The sequence below is a fragment of the Cryptomeria japonica genome, chromosome 9 (genome assembly GCF_030272615.1).
Source record: "Cryptomeria japonica chromosome 9, Sugi_1.0, whole genome shotgun sequence".
Taxonomy (NCBI): domain Eukaryota; kingdom Viridiplantae; phylum Streptophyta; class Pinopsida; order Cupressales; family Cupressaceae; genus Cryptomeria; species Cryptomeria japonica.
Genome location: NC_081413.1, coordinates 118,155,349 through 118,173,484, shown reverse-complemented (window position 1 = coordinate 118,173,484; position 18,136 = coordinate 118,155,349). Strand labels below are relative to the sequence as shown.

The 18,136-nt window shown below is 39.6% G+C and overlaps 1 protein-coding gene across 2 annotated transcripts in view; it reads right to left on the bottom strand.

The window, feature by feature from the left end:
• Nucleotides 1-15,829, bottom strand: part of LOC131062775 (calcium-transporting ATPase 3, endoplasmic reticulum-type) — a 310,592-nt gene extending 294,763 nt beyond the window's left edge. Inside the window, exons 1-3 of one of the 2 annotated variants that reach the window (XM_057996504.2) lie at nt 15,689-15,829; nt 15,495-15,583; nt 15,276-15,326 (exon numbers count right to left, since the gene is read on the bottom strand). In XM_057996504.2, the coding sequence (XP_057852487.1) occupies nt 15,276-15,326; nt 15,495-15,527 (84 nt within the window). In that variant the 5' untranslated portion in view covers nt 15,528-15,583; nt 15,689-15,829. The other variant, XM_057996505.2, reaches the window with a different exon arrangement.
• Nucleotides 15,830-18,136: the final 2,307 nt, after the last annotated feature.

Here is an 18,136-nt window from a genome sequence, read left to right as displayed (position 1 = left end):
CCCCCCTTTGTACCAATGTGGAGATTCTCTCCTCCAGGCCGGTTTCCTCGGCAGATTCTTCCCTTGAGGGTTCACTTTCTTCATGCTCCTCTTCTCCATCGGACATCACTTCAATATAGTGAATCTTTCCTTTGCCCAAACATCGGTGTCTTGGTTCCCATGGTTCCTTGCAGGTGAAACAAAGGTTCTTCCTTCTGAGTTCCTGTCTTGTGGCTTCATCGAGTGATGACCCCTTCAGATAGGGTTTATTATCCCTTTCCCTTGGAACAAAAGGTGGTTTGGTATGTGCAAAACTTCTGGCAAAGGAAGATGTTGCCATGTTACAGGCCTTTTTTATTGCTTTTGTGAGCGTGCTGGGGTTGAACCCTTTCACCAAGCCTTTCAGTGGTTCCATCAATCCGTCCATGAACAAGACCACCAATCTCTGCTCTAAGATGTCAGTTACCAACACGGATACTCTCTGGAATTATGTGATGTAGCTGTCCACAGATCCCGACTGCTTTAGTTGCGCCAACTCCTTAAAATTGAGTTTCGGATCCTTCCCGTCAAATCGATCTATGAGCTTCTCTGTGAATTCAACGTAGGAAGTCATCTGGTCATGGCCAAGAGTGACCATTCCATGATGCCACCATTCATGCGCGACCCCTTCCAGGTGGAGTGTTGCAAACTTGATAACTTCATCTTCAGGCATCGGGTTGAGTTGGAAGTAAGTGTCTGCTTTTTGAACCCAAGCTCGTGTCAAGGTCGTGCCGGCCCCATCAAAGGATGACAGGTTGATCTTGCCAACCTTCCGCTTGATGTCATTGTTATAGTGTCCATAATGGCCCCGACTTCTACCGCCCAAGTATTTCATCCAGAGGTCCACATAATCCTTGAAGGAGATGTCCCCCTCGAGATTGGCATCCCTCCAATCTTGGCTCAACCGTGCTTGCATCTCCTGAAAGGTGGGCTCTTGCTCCCCCCTCGGTGCTTCTGATTTTTGAGGAAAAGTCAGCATCAGCAGCCGTGAACGTGAGCATTGGACGTTTAACCTTCCCATGACTGAATCATCGCCCTATCCATTCTGTTCTCCATTCGTTTTTCCCAAGGCCAATTGTCGTAAGGTTTCCTCCATGATTTGTTGTTGTTGCTCTCCTCTAGTTAGGGTGTCGTTGAGCTGAGCTTGGCTTTTGGTTAGCTCCCTTAATAGTGCCATGACTTCTCTTGTAGGGTCCTGTGGTTCCCCCATTCAATCGACTGAACATTACCTCCTTCTGGTGTACACTTGCATCCACTACCCGACAGGCTGGCAAGATCACAAGCTCTGATACCACTGTAATGTTCCCTTACCGCACCAGCGAGGGAGGCAAACGTACTGTGGGGTACGGTGGAGTGGTCGTACGATAGGGTCAAGGAGGTTGTACGGTGGCGCAACAGGCCGCACAGTAGTGCAGGGGCAGGCTGTACGGTAGCACCAAGAAGGTCTTACGGTGGTGTAGGTTGGCCGTACGATGGTGCAGGACAGGTCGTACGGTGGTGTAGGGCTAGTTGTACGGTGGTGCAGAGCCGACACACGGTGGTGTAGGGCTGGCCGTACTGTGGTGCAGAGCAGGCCGTGAGGTGGTGCTGAAGGTGTATGGTGAAGGTCGTACGATGGTGAGGATTGGATAAAGATGCCGAGGTTTGGTGAACTGCAGCGGTTGTGTGGCGGGTTTCCGAAGTAATGGGTTCGGAATATTATGAGTTCCCCTTATGCATGTAAATCCAAATTAACAGATACGCAACTGGAGAAAGTAAGCAATGATATATTTCAAGATTTACCAGATCCGGAACGAATACAAAGGCGGGATAGTGTGAGAGGTGAATCCCACCGAAACTACAAGTACCAAATAGGGAGGGTCTTTCACCTCCGAAATGGCAGTAACCAGAACTCCAACAGGAATTCGCACAAGAGAAAATATATATCAAAATTCGCATACCTACAACAATGACTAACTCGGCCATATATATGGGCTCCGGGGAAACTTCCCGAAGGGTTACAAGCGGGGCGACACGACCAACCTAAACTTGCCAAAACTAAATAGAAAGGGCCCGACAGATTTGTTATTAAATTTGGGGCCTTACAATAAAGTAATTAGATTTATTATTTAATTATATCGGGGACATCACAAATTTCATGACTTTAAGATTCCAAGCGAACTTCAGGAATTCCTCATTTGAAACGAACTTCATGATTTCACCCCTTGGAGCGAACTTGAACTTCATGAGTTAGTATTTTGGAGCGAAATGTATACTTCATGACTTGAGCTTTTGGAGCGAAATGTGAACTTCAGGTTTGAGGCTTTTGAAGCGAACTTCATGAGTTAGTGTTTTGGAGCGAAATGTATACTTCATGACTCGAGCTTTTGGAGTGGAATGTGAACTTCAGGTTTGAGGCTTTTGAAGCAAACTTCATGAGTTGGAGTCTTGGAGTGGACTTCATGAGTTCGCCTTTAGGAGCGAAATTCCCTACTTCATGAGTTGCAAGCTTCAAACGAAATTCCTACTTCATGCTAAGACATATTGGAGCGAAATTCCTACTTCGGGAGTTGATGGTTAGGAGTGAAGTTCACAACTTCATGACTTTGCCTTTAGGAGCGAACTACATGACTTCATGTAGAGGAGCGAACTTGAACTTCATGATTTCACGTATTGGAGCGAAGTGGAACTTCATAAGTTGGACTTTAGGAGCGAAATTCATGATTGGGCCGATTTACATCTTCAAGTCTTCATGAGTAAAGTTAGGGATAAAGGGATGAAGCAAAATAGACAACATGAACTTCATGAGTTGCAAATTGCAAGTATACTTCATGACTTGGCAAAGTGAAGCAAACTTCATGAATTGCTACCTTGGAGCGAGCTTGAACTTCATGAGTTGATGGTTAGGAGCGAAGTTCACAACTTCATGAGTTGTTGTTTTGGAGTGAACTTCAGGCTTGAGTGATTAGGAGCAAACTTCAGGTTCAAGAGAGTTGGAGCGAAATTCACACATGAAGCTACTTCATGACCTCAAGGGTGGGAGTGAACTTCATGAATCAACAAGGATAAGAGAATTTCATGCAAGACTGAACTTCATGAGTTGATAATCACAAGCGAACTTCAGGTTTGAAGGGTTTAAAGCGAATTTCACATTTGAAGCAGCTTCATGAGTTGCTGTTTGGAGCGATTTTATAACTTCATGAGTTCACCCTTTGGAGCGAACTTCATGATTTCACCTTTTGAGGTGAACTTCATGACCTTAAGATTTAAGGCGAATTTCATGTGTGAAATATTTGAAGCGAATTCCATGATTACATGAAGATGCAAGGTGATCAAAATGAACTTCATGATCAAGCCTACAAGAGTGAAAAACACCTTCATGAAGTGAGGTAAAAGAGCGAATTTCATGAATCCATATAGGTGAGCGAATTTCATTAATTCACCTAGGACAGCGGACTTCAAGATTCATGATATAACAGCGAGCTTTAAACTTCACCTTCAAGCATATAAGAGCGAATTTCATGTGCAAGAGATCAAGAGTGATTTTTTCATCGAGCTGATTCAATGCTTAAGAAAAGTGATTTGGGAATCAAAGTGATAATGAAAAATGAGACTTGGACCAGCTTCATGCACAAGGAAATGAAACGAATTTCATACAAGTGAACTTCATGAATTGAGAAAGACAAGCAAGGAAGGTGATTGAAACAAGCTTCAAGTGCACGGCATCTAGAGCAATCTTCATCTTCAAGCCCAAATAAGCAAATCTCAACTTCATGAACTTCACAAGCTCAACATGCAAGAGTAAACTTCATGATTTGACCTACATGAGCAAACTTCACAATTTGAAAGATATGAGCGAAGTTCAAGAAAATGAAGAAGATTAAGGCGAGGGAAACTTAATGAACATCAAGGATGGGATACACTTCAAGAGCTCCTCTTCGCGAACAAAAAAGCAACTTCAAGTGTCCCTTTATGAGGGCGAATTCTCTTTATATGTTTTAATTAAATCTATATATCAAGTATATTTGATACTCGCCTGTTTGTTTTGCAAGAAATGAAGAAAGAAATAAGGAGATCACACAAGAGGCATTCACTTACACAAAGACATGATCTACAACATCAACAACACGAAGGGAGTCACAAGAGAAGGAGTTTGAAACTCCAAAGGAGAAAGGCAGTAGTGACATCAAGAGGTCGTTCCAAGGCATCATCAATACTTCAAAACTAATACCTTGCACTTCCATGATCAAGGCATTCGAGAAAATAGTTTCAGAAGAGTTAATCAAAGTTAAAAGATCATCGTCATCATTGAGCAATTGGATAATGTTGAGTATCAAGAGATGTCTTTCAACATCCCTTTATGATGATGAATCAGATCAAGTCTACAAAGTGCAAGATAAATGTGGAATCCTAGTCATCGTCCCAGTCACTATTCCTCCAATCAAAAAGGTCCACCTCAACATGTCTTGATTCAATGTAACTGACTCACCAGTAATGGCACAAACTCCGAGGCACCTACCCCTGATATCTATTGGTCCACACTTACTGAATGTAATTTTCTCATTGGCTAAGGAGAGTTTGTTGTAACAAACCCTAATTAGGGTTTCCATTGTAAAATCTTGGCCATTGATGGAGAATCAATCCTGGCCATTCATTGTAAATGAGCTCTCTATATAAAGCTCAAGCTCTTTATTTGTAAAGGTTAATAGCTAATAGATAGTAGAATAGATAATAGTCAATAGATAGTCTTAAGAGAATAGAATAGTAATTAGAGTAGAGTAGGAGAAGGCAGAAATGGTTGCCTAAGTTGTAAATGAACTCCATTTTCATTGAAGTTATGGTGAAGTGTGTTGTTTCTTTATAACGTGCATGGTTTCTTGTTGGATCTTCATGTTAGATGATAAATAATTAGATTGAATGGAAGAATTTGTTGAATGCATTTGTGTGGAATCCGCCCAATCCATACCACTAGCCTCTTATTGATTGTAAATGTGCCTTGTGTGGTCAACTGGAATGATATGAGCTTAACTTCAAATCGTTATCCATCCATTGCTTATGCATTAACTTGAATGGTGATCAATGTTTGATGGTATCGATTCGAACATCTTTGAAATGTCCTTAGAAGATTGCACTGAGCTTGTATCAAATTGTTCAAGTTGATGGTGAGACCTCGCTCGGTAGGGTTCCATATAGTCATTCATCTATGTTCTTACATTCTAGGTCTTAGAATAGGCTTTCTCAACCCTTTACCTTTTGCCATTTTTTCAAAATCAAGCTAGTTTAGGACAAAGAGCATCACCATATAGCAACATTAGATGATCGAGTTCCAGCAAATCAAGCATTCAGGCATTCGAATGTAAGTCCCCTTGTGATTCCAGCATAATCACATCAAACCAATGAGCTTATCCACACATAGTGACCCTACATTCATGAACCTTGGAGTCTTCTCAAGTGATCCTTAAGCTAATCTTCAGAATTTGATAGATTTTGTTCAAGAGAGGATAAGATACTTTTGGGTATTTTATTTTGTGTTTGCATGTGCCTAAAAAACATATCAACAGAACCCATTTGCAGATCATTGTCTAAATTCATTGTTTCATGACTTCACGATATTCCCATCGGCACATGAAATGATTTGCAAAGAGAGAAATTGCAAATTTTATAAGAAATGATCATCTCGTATTGAATCTTTATAGGAAACAAGCATCTAGGGAGTCGTTGAGATCTAGTGACACAAGATATGTTACATTTTATATCACATTGAAAATAGTTGTTGAAGAGAAAGTGGGCTCTAAGGCTTGTTATTTGTTCCAATGTGAGAAAATTCAGCTCTTTCTAAAGGTCCTAAGGGGGAGATCATAGAGCAAAAAATTTTAAACAACTTTTTTTGGGAAAGTGCAGCAAATGTTTTAAATGTATGTGGACCAACTGTTCATATGCTTCATATGATTGATGATTACACCCCTTGTCTTAACATGCGTATGAAAGCATGCACCATTGTAAGAAAGCCATTCAAAAAAACACTTAAGTAATGTAGAAGTAAACTACATGGAGATAAGAGATATACTTGATTCCATATGGAAAATGAAGCAAACACCTTTACATGCAGCAGCTTTTATTTGGAGCTAAGTCATTTCAAGTTGATAAAGAAAATAATTGTGAAGTTATGGTAGAGCTTTTAGAAGCCATTGAGAGGTTTAAACTAGATCCAACAATGGTAACTCTAATCAAAGACTAATGTTGAAAATACAGGGCAACAAAAAGGATGTTTGGAATGTCAACAGCCAACTATGGCATGGCACGAGTTGACATACTTGGGTATAGATGATGGATGTCCTATGGAACACAAACTTTTGAACTATAATGCTTAGCTATTTGAATATTGAGTCAAAGAACAAGTTCATCAACTTGTGAGAGGGATTGGAGCTAAGTGGACCACATTCATTCTAAAAAGAAAAAGCTGTCTGAAAAGTCAGGAGATCATCTACATTCGCACCATTTTTTTATTGTTTGTAAATAGCAAAAGAATCCACATCTTCACAACAACAACAACAATTACGAAGAGCATAACAATGTCGGTTGTAGATAAGTTTGACTTTTTTGTGATAAATTTGAGTAGTGCATCTAGTGATGATGATGATACATCATCTCAGCCAAGTGCCCTTGATGAATTGGAACCTTTTAAGTTTTAGGGTTTTGACTCTTGATGCCACCTTTTGACAAAAAAACATCTTTGCAATCATGATTTCATATGTTTGTTTTGGTTTAACTATCGTCCTGGTTTATAAATGCGTCATCTTTTTATAAAGATTTCAAATCTATTTAGAAATGTTAAACTATTTTGATAATTTTGTGGATATACTAATAATTTTTTTAAATCAAATTTATATAAGGCAAATTTAATCACGATTTTATCTCAAAAATGTTTATGTTACTTAACTTCCTCCAAATTTTATTGTGGCTGAACATAAACACAAACTTGAACCTTGTGACATAGTGTGTGTGTACATATATATATAGCCATATTTACACAAAATAATACATATGTGTGTGTGTGTGTGAATGGTTGTGATGTAAGAGCATCCAGGTCCTCAAGCGATCATGCATTGCCCTGAACAATTTCAAGTTCTTTCAATTTCAATTAACTTTAGGTTCAGCTTTGGTGTGTTTTTGTTGGTTATGATGTTTGCTTCAGGAGGCAATTTTTGGGTTAAAATTTTGGAGAATGAAAGAAGGCATCTTGTTAAATGGCTTAATGGATGTCAATGGATAAAATTTCGTGAAAATTGAGCAAGTTATGTTAAGTCGTAGGTTTCGGCTTCCTCAGGAACAAAATTGTGTGTGTGTGGGGGTGTGGGTGCGTGCGTGTGCGTGCGTGTGTGTGTGTATATATATATATATATGTATGTATGTATGTATAAATGTAGATATGTATATTATGTACATTATAAAATATAAACATAAACATAAAATATATAACATTGAGCACATAGACCTGTTGATACAGAATGAAATAGCATTGAACATGCAGACCTGTTGATACAAAATGGAGTAGCATTTCTATTATTGATCTCATGATGTTTATAAATTGATTTCTATTATCAACTCCATGTTATATATTCACGGGTTTCCACAGTATTTTCCTCAGGCCCGCACAGCATGGTATATCTCACAACACCATGAAATAAAATATTGGAAGCAAATACTTGAAGGCAGTTATAGTCGAACCCAAACTATTTTTATTTATACTTTAGAATAACTATAATTACTTGTTCGACAATCTGAAAGAAGTCATATATTCTTAACATACAAAAGTAATCATAGTTTGCAAGCTTCTAAAATAAAAGTGGTTGGTTATTAGTTATCTTAGCTAGTAACCTATCGAACTGCATTTATAACTGAAAATGCTCTATTTAAGCAATCCAAGGAAGTCGAATTGGGAATTATTCAGAATGCTTTTTGTCTTGAGAAAGAATAAAAACATGAGCATACACTTTGTCATGTTCGAAAAGAGGATAGTCTGAAAATTTATAATATGCTCTAAAAGGAAGAAGTTGTGATGGTGTAAAAGTCATCTATGGTGAAAGTCTGAAAACAACAGTGAAACATTTTTGAAGAAAAGTACACACTTGTGAAGTTTGAATCCTCAGGTATATATATATATATATCTTTTGAGGTTGATGTTTTCATCAGGTATATATCTCTTTTGAGATTGGTGCTTTTGTACAATACTGCTGCGATATTGCCAAACTTCAGTCTCTTTGGAATTTCAAGGGTTCTTTTGATGACTAATTTCTTGATTGACTAGAATATCAGTATTCCGAGACAAGTTGATTGCAGATTTATCTCATTCTTCAAACTTACAAAGGCATCTTGGCTGTTCCATTTGGTTCATCCGATTCAGTACATCTTCCTAAGTGTTGAAAAGATCTAATACATATGTTTCAGTGTGTTATGTTGCAGAAATACAAGAACACGTGATATTCAGATTGGTGTTTTTAAATTGCAGTCTATCTCAATTCAAACTTAACTTTCAGTCTATTTGAATTCAGAATAAGAACATTGTTTTATCAGATTATTATTGATTTGAAACTGTAATTCAGAGTTGATGCTCTAAGTTTGCTAATTTGTGAGGGTGATTGTACACACTGTATTTTTATTGCTACTAGAGTTGGTGCTCTAAAGTAGTGGTTGAATCAATATAAGAGGTGGTGCTCTTAGGAAAGGGATTTAATGACTCCTTAGGGTTGGTTTCCTTAAACATTTCAATTGAAGTTTTAACTGTGAGGCTGGATTAGGACAGTAGATCCTAGCAGCATTTCTCACCATGGTTTTCCCATCTTGGGTTTCCACGTAATCTTCTGTTTGTTCCTTGTGTGGCTACATTACTTTCTGCTTCAGTTGTTATTTTCTGATTTCAGTTTGAAGATTATTAATTGGATAAAAAGTTTAAGTTTTATTTACTACTAATTCACCCCCCTCTCAGTAGTAAACCTATGTTCTACAATACATACATAAATATATACATATATATACACCATTCACATTCATGTGTGTGTCTGTGTGTGTGTGTGTGAAGTAATTGGTTGTGATGTATGAGCATCTAGGTCCACAAGTGATCATGCATTGCCCAGAACAATTTCAACTTCTTTCAGTTTCAGTTAAGTTTAGGTTCAGCTTTGGTGTGTTTTTGCTGGTTTTGATGTTTGCTTCAGGAGGCAATTTAAAGGTCAAAATGTTGGAGAAAGAAAGAAGGCATCTTATTAAATGGCTTAATGGATATCTATGGATAAAATTTGGTGAAAATTGGCCAAAAATTGAGAAAGTTATGTTATGTAGGAGGTTTTGACCTCCTCGAGAACTAAATCAGAGGTTATGGGAGTTCCCAAAACCCTAGTAACCCCCTGATAAGTTTTGTTGGCGGCATTATTGGACACAGGAATAACATTAGTTAATTATGTGTAAATTGTTTTGGTTAGTTGGCAACCGAGGGGTGGAAGTTGCGGTGCGACGGTTGGCGCTCACACCCCCTCGGTAACCTTTTATACTCCAGAATGTAACTTGTAAAATACACTTATTATGAATAGAACATCTGATACTCTTTGTCTGATATCTATGGCATTATTCTGCGTTATGTCCTTTATGTCTTAAGTTATTCACCCGAGAGGGCAAACATTTGGCACCGCTGCCTAGACGAACTCGGGAACGGAAGACACGGATGGCGCACAGACACAATGGGCCTACCCGTTGGTGAGGTAAACCCGGAGGCCGACGACGCGCGGACAGAACTGTAAACAGGAGAAGACACGGCAACGCGAGAATTCTCGATTTTGCTCTAGGTGGCCATTCAGACATACGTTCGACGAGAAGCAGCGGAGGCAAAAATCCCACCAAGTGCCGTGTGGACAGCGCTGGAGGTTAGCCCGGCAGTAAACCGGTTGATGAACCACCTCCCCCGGTTGCTTGCACAGGCATCGCTGGCACATCAGGCCCGCCTGGAGGAGATTGCCCAGGAAGAGCGACGACAACAAATCCTGCAACGCTACGAAGAGACCAACCGACAGGACATGGAAAGAGATGGCGACAGGCCAAGAGGGAATTGAACTGTGAACTTCTTATTTTCAAATAAAAGTGTCATTGACACGAGCTGTACTTGAGCAGATGAATTAATAAAGACATGTTTTGATTAAAGAATTGAGAGTTATGGAAATGTGCGACAATTAATGTCAAACCTATTGAATAAAGATAGAAATAGAAAACCGGAAACGAACGAGTGGGAGGCCGCGCAGAGGGCTTCAGCAAGTAGAACGTAGACGGAGGCTGAGGCAACTTGCCGAAGGACAACCTGCCGAAGGGGGGCCCGAGGGGAACCAAGGAGGTGTCACGGAAGGTGTAGAGGCCGACGGAAATTTCTACGCATCGCCAGATCATCGTAGGACGCAGAGCCACGAAGAATTTTTAGAAGAAACAAGGTTACGGCGAAATCTAGTCGAGGAGACTCGGGATCAGTTTAGGAACTTATCCCTCATGCCACGGAGTGAAGATCACCAACGGGAAGCAGGAGTAGGAGCGTGTCAGAACGAAGGGGAGGGCAACAATACGGGTGTAGGTGCCACACGTGACAGGCAAAACACCGTACCTCCAGGACACACCACCAACACTACCGGAGGTAGCAGCGCAGGGCCACAGACACAGACACAACCGCCTCCAGGAAGACAACCAGGGATGGCGAGCAAACAAAAGTTACCAAAGTTCACAGGGGACGGCAAGGAAGACCCCTTACGGCACTGCCGTACATGTGAGACCATTTGGTCCGCCAACGGAGTAACAGACCACGATGACTAGGTACAACAGTTCCCAGCCACGTTACGTGGAGTCGCCATAGATTGGTACTCCGATATAGATAAGCAAAAAGTGGCCACATGGGCTACCCTACAGAAGGAATTCACGGAGGAGTTCCGGTTGCTTCGTGATGACAACGAAATTGTGACAGAGATATATAGTACCAAGCAAGGTACTAAGGAGACAGTACGGGCATACAGCAGGAGTCTACAGTCAGGGAGGCTTCCCGAGTAGCGTTGGAGAGAGAGGTGGCTAGTCAGCAGGCCTCATGGGCAGCCGAGAGGGCGCAGTTGTTGACACGGCTAGAGGTGGCCCGCACAGAGACGGCTGAGATCCGGACAGCGAAGGCCGAGGTAGAGAACCGCCTGGCAGTCGAGCAGACACGGTTGGCCTGCGCGACGGAGGCAGTGGATACCAAAGAGAAGGAGTTACTGGAGGCGGCACACATGGTGAAGACAGCTCTAGAGAAGGTCCTCGTAGCGGAACGGGATGTGGCTGCACGCACTCAGCAGGTGTATGAGCTTCGTTCCCGCTTGGCGACCCAGACACCGCCATCTCACACTTCTACTTCAGGGATGCTTTCTCAGCCCCCTCCCTAGTCTTTCAGATATCTTGTGTAGGTTGCATTATCTCCATTTTTGTAAGTCGCCTGGAGACGACTTTTCTTTTTTGGGGGGGATGATGTTGGCGGCATTATTGGACACGGGAATAACATTAGTTAATTATGTGTAAATTGTTTTGGTTAGTTGGCAACCGAGGGGTGGAAGTTGCGGTGCGACGGTTGGCGCTCGCACCCCCTCGGTACCCTTTTATACTCCGGAATGTAACTTGTAAAATACACTTATTATGAATAGAACATCTGATACTCTTTGTCTGATATCTATGGCATTATTTTGCGTTATGTCTTAAGTTTTGTCGGCAAAGTGGAGAGTTCTGAGAACCATGGAAAGCCTTAATGGGTTCCAATTCCTTATTAAAGGTCTGACAAGTTCCCAAATGGTGTGCAAGCTCCAATTTCTTGGTTTTCTTCTAAAAGTCCAAATGAAGTATTTTTGCCCAAATGTTTGCATTGTTCCCGATGGGGCAAGAAGCTCCAACAAGTCTTCAATAGTTTTTTCTTCTTCTTTTTTTCCTAAGGGTTGGAGGTCGTGCAACTTCTAGGAACTATGGATTTTGGCTTCCACTCTTAACTCTAACAAGGGCGAGAGGCATTGGTTGTTGGCGGCATATTGTACGTACGGGAATAATAAGTAATTAAGCAATTAGGAAGTACTTTGTTTAGTGATGTAACTGAGGGTAGGTAGTTACGGGGGCAACGGTTGTCCCCCGCACCCCCTTGGTACCTTTATATACCATGTGATGTAACTTGTCATTATTACGATTATGAATGGAATGGTATCTTTTCTGTTGGCTAGCAATTGATATACATTGTGTGACGTAATATATCATGACTGTGTGTATCTAAAATATATGGCATTAGTGTTCTTTGTTATGTATTATGTCTACATGCATTAAACTATTCGGCCAGAGGGCAAACATCTGGCACTGTTGCCGAGGATTGGGAGGTCGTGTCAAGTCCTAGGCAGGAGCAAGAGTTGATACAAAGCCCCCCTCATGATGAGCCACTGCAGAGTCCTCACCAGGATACCCAGGAGCACGGTGTCCCCGCATCTCCGAGAGTGGAGGGTGACAGGGATTTGGAGCAATTTATTGCGGACATGGTTGTCAAAGCCCAGAGGATTGTAGCCTCGACACAGTCCCAAGGAGATGACCGGACAAACAAACAGTTGGAGCAGTTGCTTGGGTTTATGAGGTACAGGTGCACGGCACACTTTGCCGAGTGTTTTGAGTCGAGGGGGTGGCCTACTACGAAGACGTTGTAGATGTTGTAAGATTGAGGTCTCTGGGAGCAGATTGGCGAGACCAGCACACAGTCACTGTTGCGGAGGATGGAGCGAGTCTTCCGGGAGACCTACTATGAGCTGAGGAGGAAACAGTATATTGCTCAGTGTACAGAGACCCAGCGGCAGGAGGTCGTGTCGGCAAGGGAGGAGTTGGCTGCTCGCCTCAAGCAAATGGAGGAGTCGCACAGGGAGCAGTTGGCTCGAGAGAAGGCCTCGTGGGTCACAGAGAGAACTACCTTGGAAGCAAAGTTGGCCGAGGAGAGGTCGGCAAAGGATGCCTTAGGGGCACTGCTGGAGGAAGCCCGGGAGGACAAGGCTATGTTGGAGAACCGTCTCGCTAGTGCCTTGGAGATGGTGGAGAAAAAGGATAAGGAAGTCTTGGAAGCCGCGATGTGTAATGTTCCCTACACCTTACGGTGCCTTCAGACACTACTCCTCATACGGTGATGACCGTACATGTGCTCCTTGTGAAGTTTGTACTCCTCCACGTACGGTGATAACCGTAAGGTTTGCTCCCTTGATGTTCGTACGATATACCCTCCCTGACTATACAGTGAGTATTGGGTGAGTGTAGGGTAGAAAATGAAGCGAGGAAGGAGGAATGACAACAGATTTTCTGCCCCAAGAGATTATCAACAAGCTCTTGGAAGGGTGACTCTAGCAGATTTTGATGGAAGCACTAAGAGCACAGCTAGAGCGTGGGTGCAGAAGTTGGACAATTATTTGTCCTTGAGGCCTATGCCTGAAGAAGATGCCATCAAGTTCACCACTTTGCACTTGGATGGTGTTGCCCACGAATGGTGGTACCATGGGTTGGTCACCCTTGGTCATAACTTGATCACCACATATGCTGATTTCACCAACAAACTCATTGAAAGGTTTGATACCAAGGACCCGGAGGTGAAATTTAGAGAACTTGCTCAACTCAAACAGCAAGGTTCTTTGGACACTTTCATAACTGAGTTTCAAAGCCTTTCAGTTATGGTTAGTAGCATCTCAAAGAAGAGGTTAGTGGTCCCATTTACTGAGGGACTTGAAGAACCATTGAAAGGTTAGGTAAAAGTCTTTGACCCACTCACCTTGGCTGATGCAATCAAGAAGGCTCGAAGCATGGAGTTGGCTGCCCCAAAGAACAAATTTCAGTCCAAGCCTTTCGCTTTCTGAAAGGATAAGAAGAAATTTACAAATCAAACCAAGAAGTTTCCTTCACGAATGGATGATGAGCTCCGTCCAGAGCTCCGGAGGAAGAATCTTTGCTATTCTTGCAAAGAACCTTGGGCCCCAGGACATAAGTGTCATGGGAAGGGCAATTTGCATCAAATGGAGTGCTACTCTGCTGATGGATCAGATTCTGAAATGTCAGAACAGCGGACTGAAATTGAGGACAGTGAGTATGAAGAGGCTCCTGAAGGGCTTGAAACTGAGTCAAAAGACAGAGGAGTGGTTGCTCAACTCTCGAGCATTCACAAGAATGAGTCCTTTAGAGTTCGGGGTATGATAGGAGAGCATCGTGTCATTGCTCTCATTGACACAAGAGCAACTCATAATTTCATTGATGAAATTATTGCTACACAAAATCTCCCAAATGTGTTTTAGTTTTGTTTCTTATACAGTAACTCTCCAGATTAACTTAAGATCTTAGATCATGGCTCTTTTCCATAAGTGCATACTTGATCATTAAAAAAATGATGCTATGAATTTGTGTAAAAACTTTGAGCATTCTTAATTGGATTTTATCTTCCCTTGATAACTTATCTTTTGCGAAGCTCTAATGTTCATTTATAATAAATATCTCATCCTAATTAATTATAAAGCGTGATCTGAAAGCCAATGGATCGCTTCTTAAGTGCAAATTTGGCAATTGTAGCTATTTTTTGTAAGCTAAGTTGACATAACTTTGAGTAAAAACTAATATGCATAATTTTTTACTAAATTTCACCTATGCTTAACAGCTTCGCTATTAAAAAACTCGGATGAGCTTGTAATAGAGTTGTGTATATAAGGAGTTCTAATATGTCTTCCTAATACATCACTCATTGTAACGATGGATAATAAAATAGGATCAAAAGCCACTGGCTCATTTCCATAAATACAAAGTAGACAAGTATAGCCATTTTTTTAGAAAGTAAGCTGCCGTTCAGTAAGAACATTCTGAAAATAAATCTTTAAAAGATTTTTCCTTTACAGCTTCTCAGTTGAGAAGCTCTAATGAATATCTATTGAGTTCTTTAAATAAAGAATATTAATGTGCATTCATAAGACATTACTCATCATGCTGATGATCCCGAAATATAGTCCAAAACATTGAAACTAAAAATCTATTCACACGTTGCTTGCACTATTTTTGAAAACATCATGGAGTAGTAAAGGCTAAAATCTCCAAGTACTTCTAATGTAAGTCCTATTTAACACTACCAATGCTCTAAGCAGCTACATAGCACAAAATCACTATTAAAAAGCGCTAAAAATTTCTCCATCAAAATTATTATTACACATTAAAAAATCAGATTATAAAATTAAAATAGATCTTACCTGCAAATCCGTAAGGCCTCTAGCAGCGTCCACCCCAAACGCCTCCAAAACCTAATTACACATAAATTCGGCATTAGTTAAAGCCGAGGCGCTAACATATCCACAATAACAGAGCTCAAATTAATTTGATAAGATTACTGAGAAAAGCATTTAGCAATCAATCAAACATTGGTTTTATGGTAGATATTTCACGATTGAAGAAAATAAATAAATAAACACCTGGTGTACAGATCTGGCATAAGCGTCCTCCATTTTTTCGCAGGTTAGTTGCCGGCATGCATTTCCAGATAAATGGATGGATTTATTTCCTATTCAGGGACAAGGGAAAGCCAAGCAGAACAATTTAGAAGATGTTTCAGATTTAAGTTATTATAATGTATTATAATTTCAGGGTTTGAAACGAAGTGTGCTACTCGAGTTTGAAGTGAAAATTTTGTTGCATTAGCTTCCTTGTGCCACACGTGCCTTTTCTCCTTTAGATTTCCTCAATTCTATGGATTTGTTTTCCTTGATCTATAGCTGCTTTATTGTTAAGCATGCTTCATTTTGGTTTTCCACCATTAGGATCTTTAGGAATGGGAATCGAAATAAACTTTAAAAACAAAAAATATTGGTATATCTAAATGTTTTTTAAAAAGAAAAATTCTTAAGAGTTTTTAATATTCATTAGTACTTTTAGTAGGTAAGACATTCACTTAAGTCTAATTAATCTTTTAATTTTTGTTTTCAAAAATTGAAATTTATATTAAAAAATAAATATAGATAGATTTTATAAAAGAATGATAGATTTTATAGATTTTTTTAGATTTCTTTATATTTAAAAAATAAATATTTATTTTAAATAAAAAAAATATTTTTATTGATAAATTTGTAAATAAAATAATATATATATAAATTTTGTATAATTTGAATTGGGTTAGTGGTGGAGAATTTATATGTGTATATATATATAACTTTTTATTTTAAAAAATATATATAATAGATTTGATTTACACCATTTAAATAAAATAAAATAAATAATTAAACTATGTTATTAAGAGCATTACTCAACAAATATTTCTATTAAAAAAACATAAACCATCTTTTATAATTATAATTTTATATTTAAAAAAAATTAAATCATTCTATTTTTTATTAATATTTTAAAAATCATAATTTTATTTTCAATTATTTTAATATATACAATATAGTTTTATAACATTTATTCATAAATTTAAATATTTTTCATTTAATCGTTAAAAAACACCTATTTTAACGGTCAAGGTCGTTAATTTTAATAAAAAAATATCTACTCTGCTTTGGAATATGAGAAGGAATTATCCACGAGAAAACTATTATCCCCCCCCCCATCGACGTGCTACAGGTCCGAACAAGATCACTATTAGATCTCGAGGGAATTTCGAGGATAGCATTAACCAAAATTAGAAAAATCATTTGTTGGCAAACCCTAGAAATCTTGAGTACAGACCTCAATGGGTCTTTGAAAAAGGAATGTGGGTAGAAAAATGTCATATCAGGCGACCCAACAAAATTCAAACCCTAGCTTTCAAGCTGGGAGAAAGGAGAATGGCAATAACCAAGCATCAAGTTTTGATAGGCAGGTGGTTAAATCGAAGAAAACTAAAAAGATAGAGAGGCAATTCAGAAATTAGCCCTATCCGGATCGCAGAATCAAGAATTGCATAAGCTTTCCTCTATCGGGCCCAAATTTTGGTCAACCAAAGGGAAAATAAGATCCTAAGATTCCCAGCGGCGGTGCTAACAAATTAAACCCTCTCAGGCAACATGGGAAGAATCACTATAAGATTAATAATCATATTCCTCCAGCTCAAAGTAAAAAAATTCAGCATCATAGAAACCCTAAGCTATATACAGGGTATATGAGAGATCCAAGGCCAAACCCTAATGGGCAGAACGGACAGAAGGGTGGCGGAAAACCTCAAAATCAGAGAGGAGACTACAAGGCATTTATCATCCACAATAAAATCATGGATAATAGATGGTCCCACGGGAAAAAGTTTGGCTTGTTTGCAAAATGGAGGGGCTCGAGACAACCAATTAGGAACATTGTGGATTGGTGGAATCGAGCATTCCCCAGATAGGTAAGTATCTCAGTCTTGCCTAATGATTTCATTTTTATATCTTGCATAAATGAATCGCTAAAATTAGAATTAGTATCTAGTAAACTGATTATATTTGAGAGATATAACTTGCACTTTATTGATTGGCATAAGAATTTCAATCTGATGTCATACAAGTTTAAAAGCAACCCGAAATGGATTAAAATTTTGTATTTACCTATGGAATTACTTCATTTAGACACTTTAGCAAAAATCAGAAATGTACTAGGATCCTTTATTGGGATAGAAGAAAACTACTTGTTTTCTACATAGGTTAAGCTCTTGGTGGATATCGATATAAATTCAAAAACCCTAGAGCCCCTAGAATTGATGATCTCACAAGAAGTTTATTTCATTTGGGCAGAGTTCCATGAAGGTTCGATCATGGATAAAATAGTTTCCCAAGTAGAAATTGGGGCTATAAGCCAGCTAGATAACAATGTAACCCCTAATTCAACACCCGAATTGAATATAATCCTCAATAAGGAGGTAGGGGGATTTACAATTGAAAATCTTTGTCCCATAGATGTCAATAATAGAAATGAGGTAATAGAGTTAGGGGTTGATATTGTTAAGGAATCACATGTGGCAAGTTGTAGAGGCTGAGGCCAATGATATAGATAACCCTCAGTTAAGTTTGGTCAGAGAAAAGGCAGCAGGATCATAAAACTCCCTAAATAAGGTAGTGCAGGAGATTGTTATGGAGGAGGGAGAATTAGGAACAATGGAGGAAGAACAAGT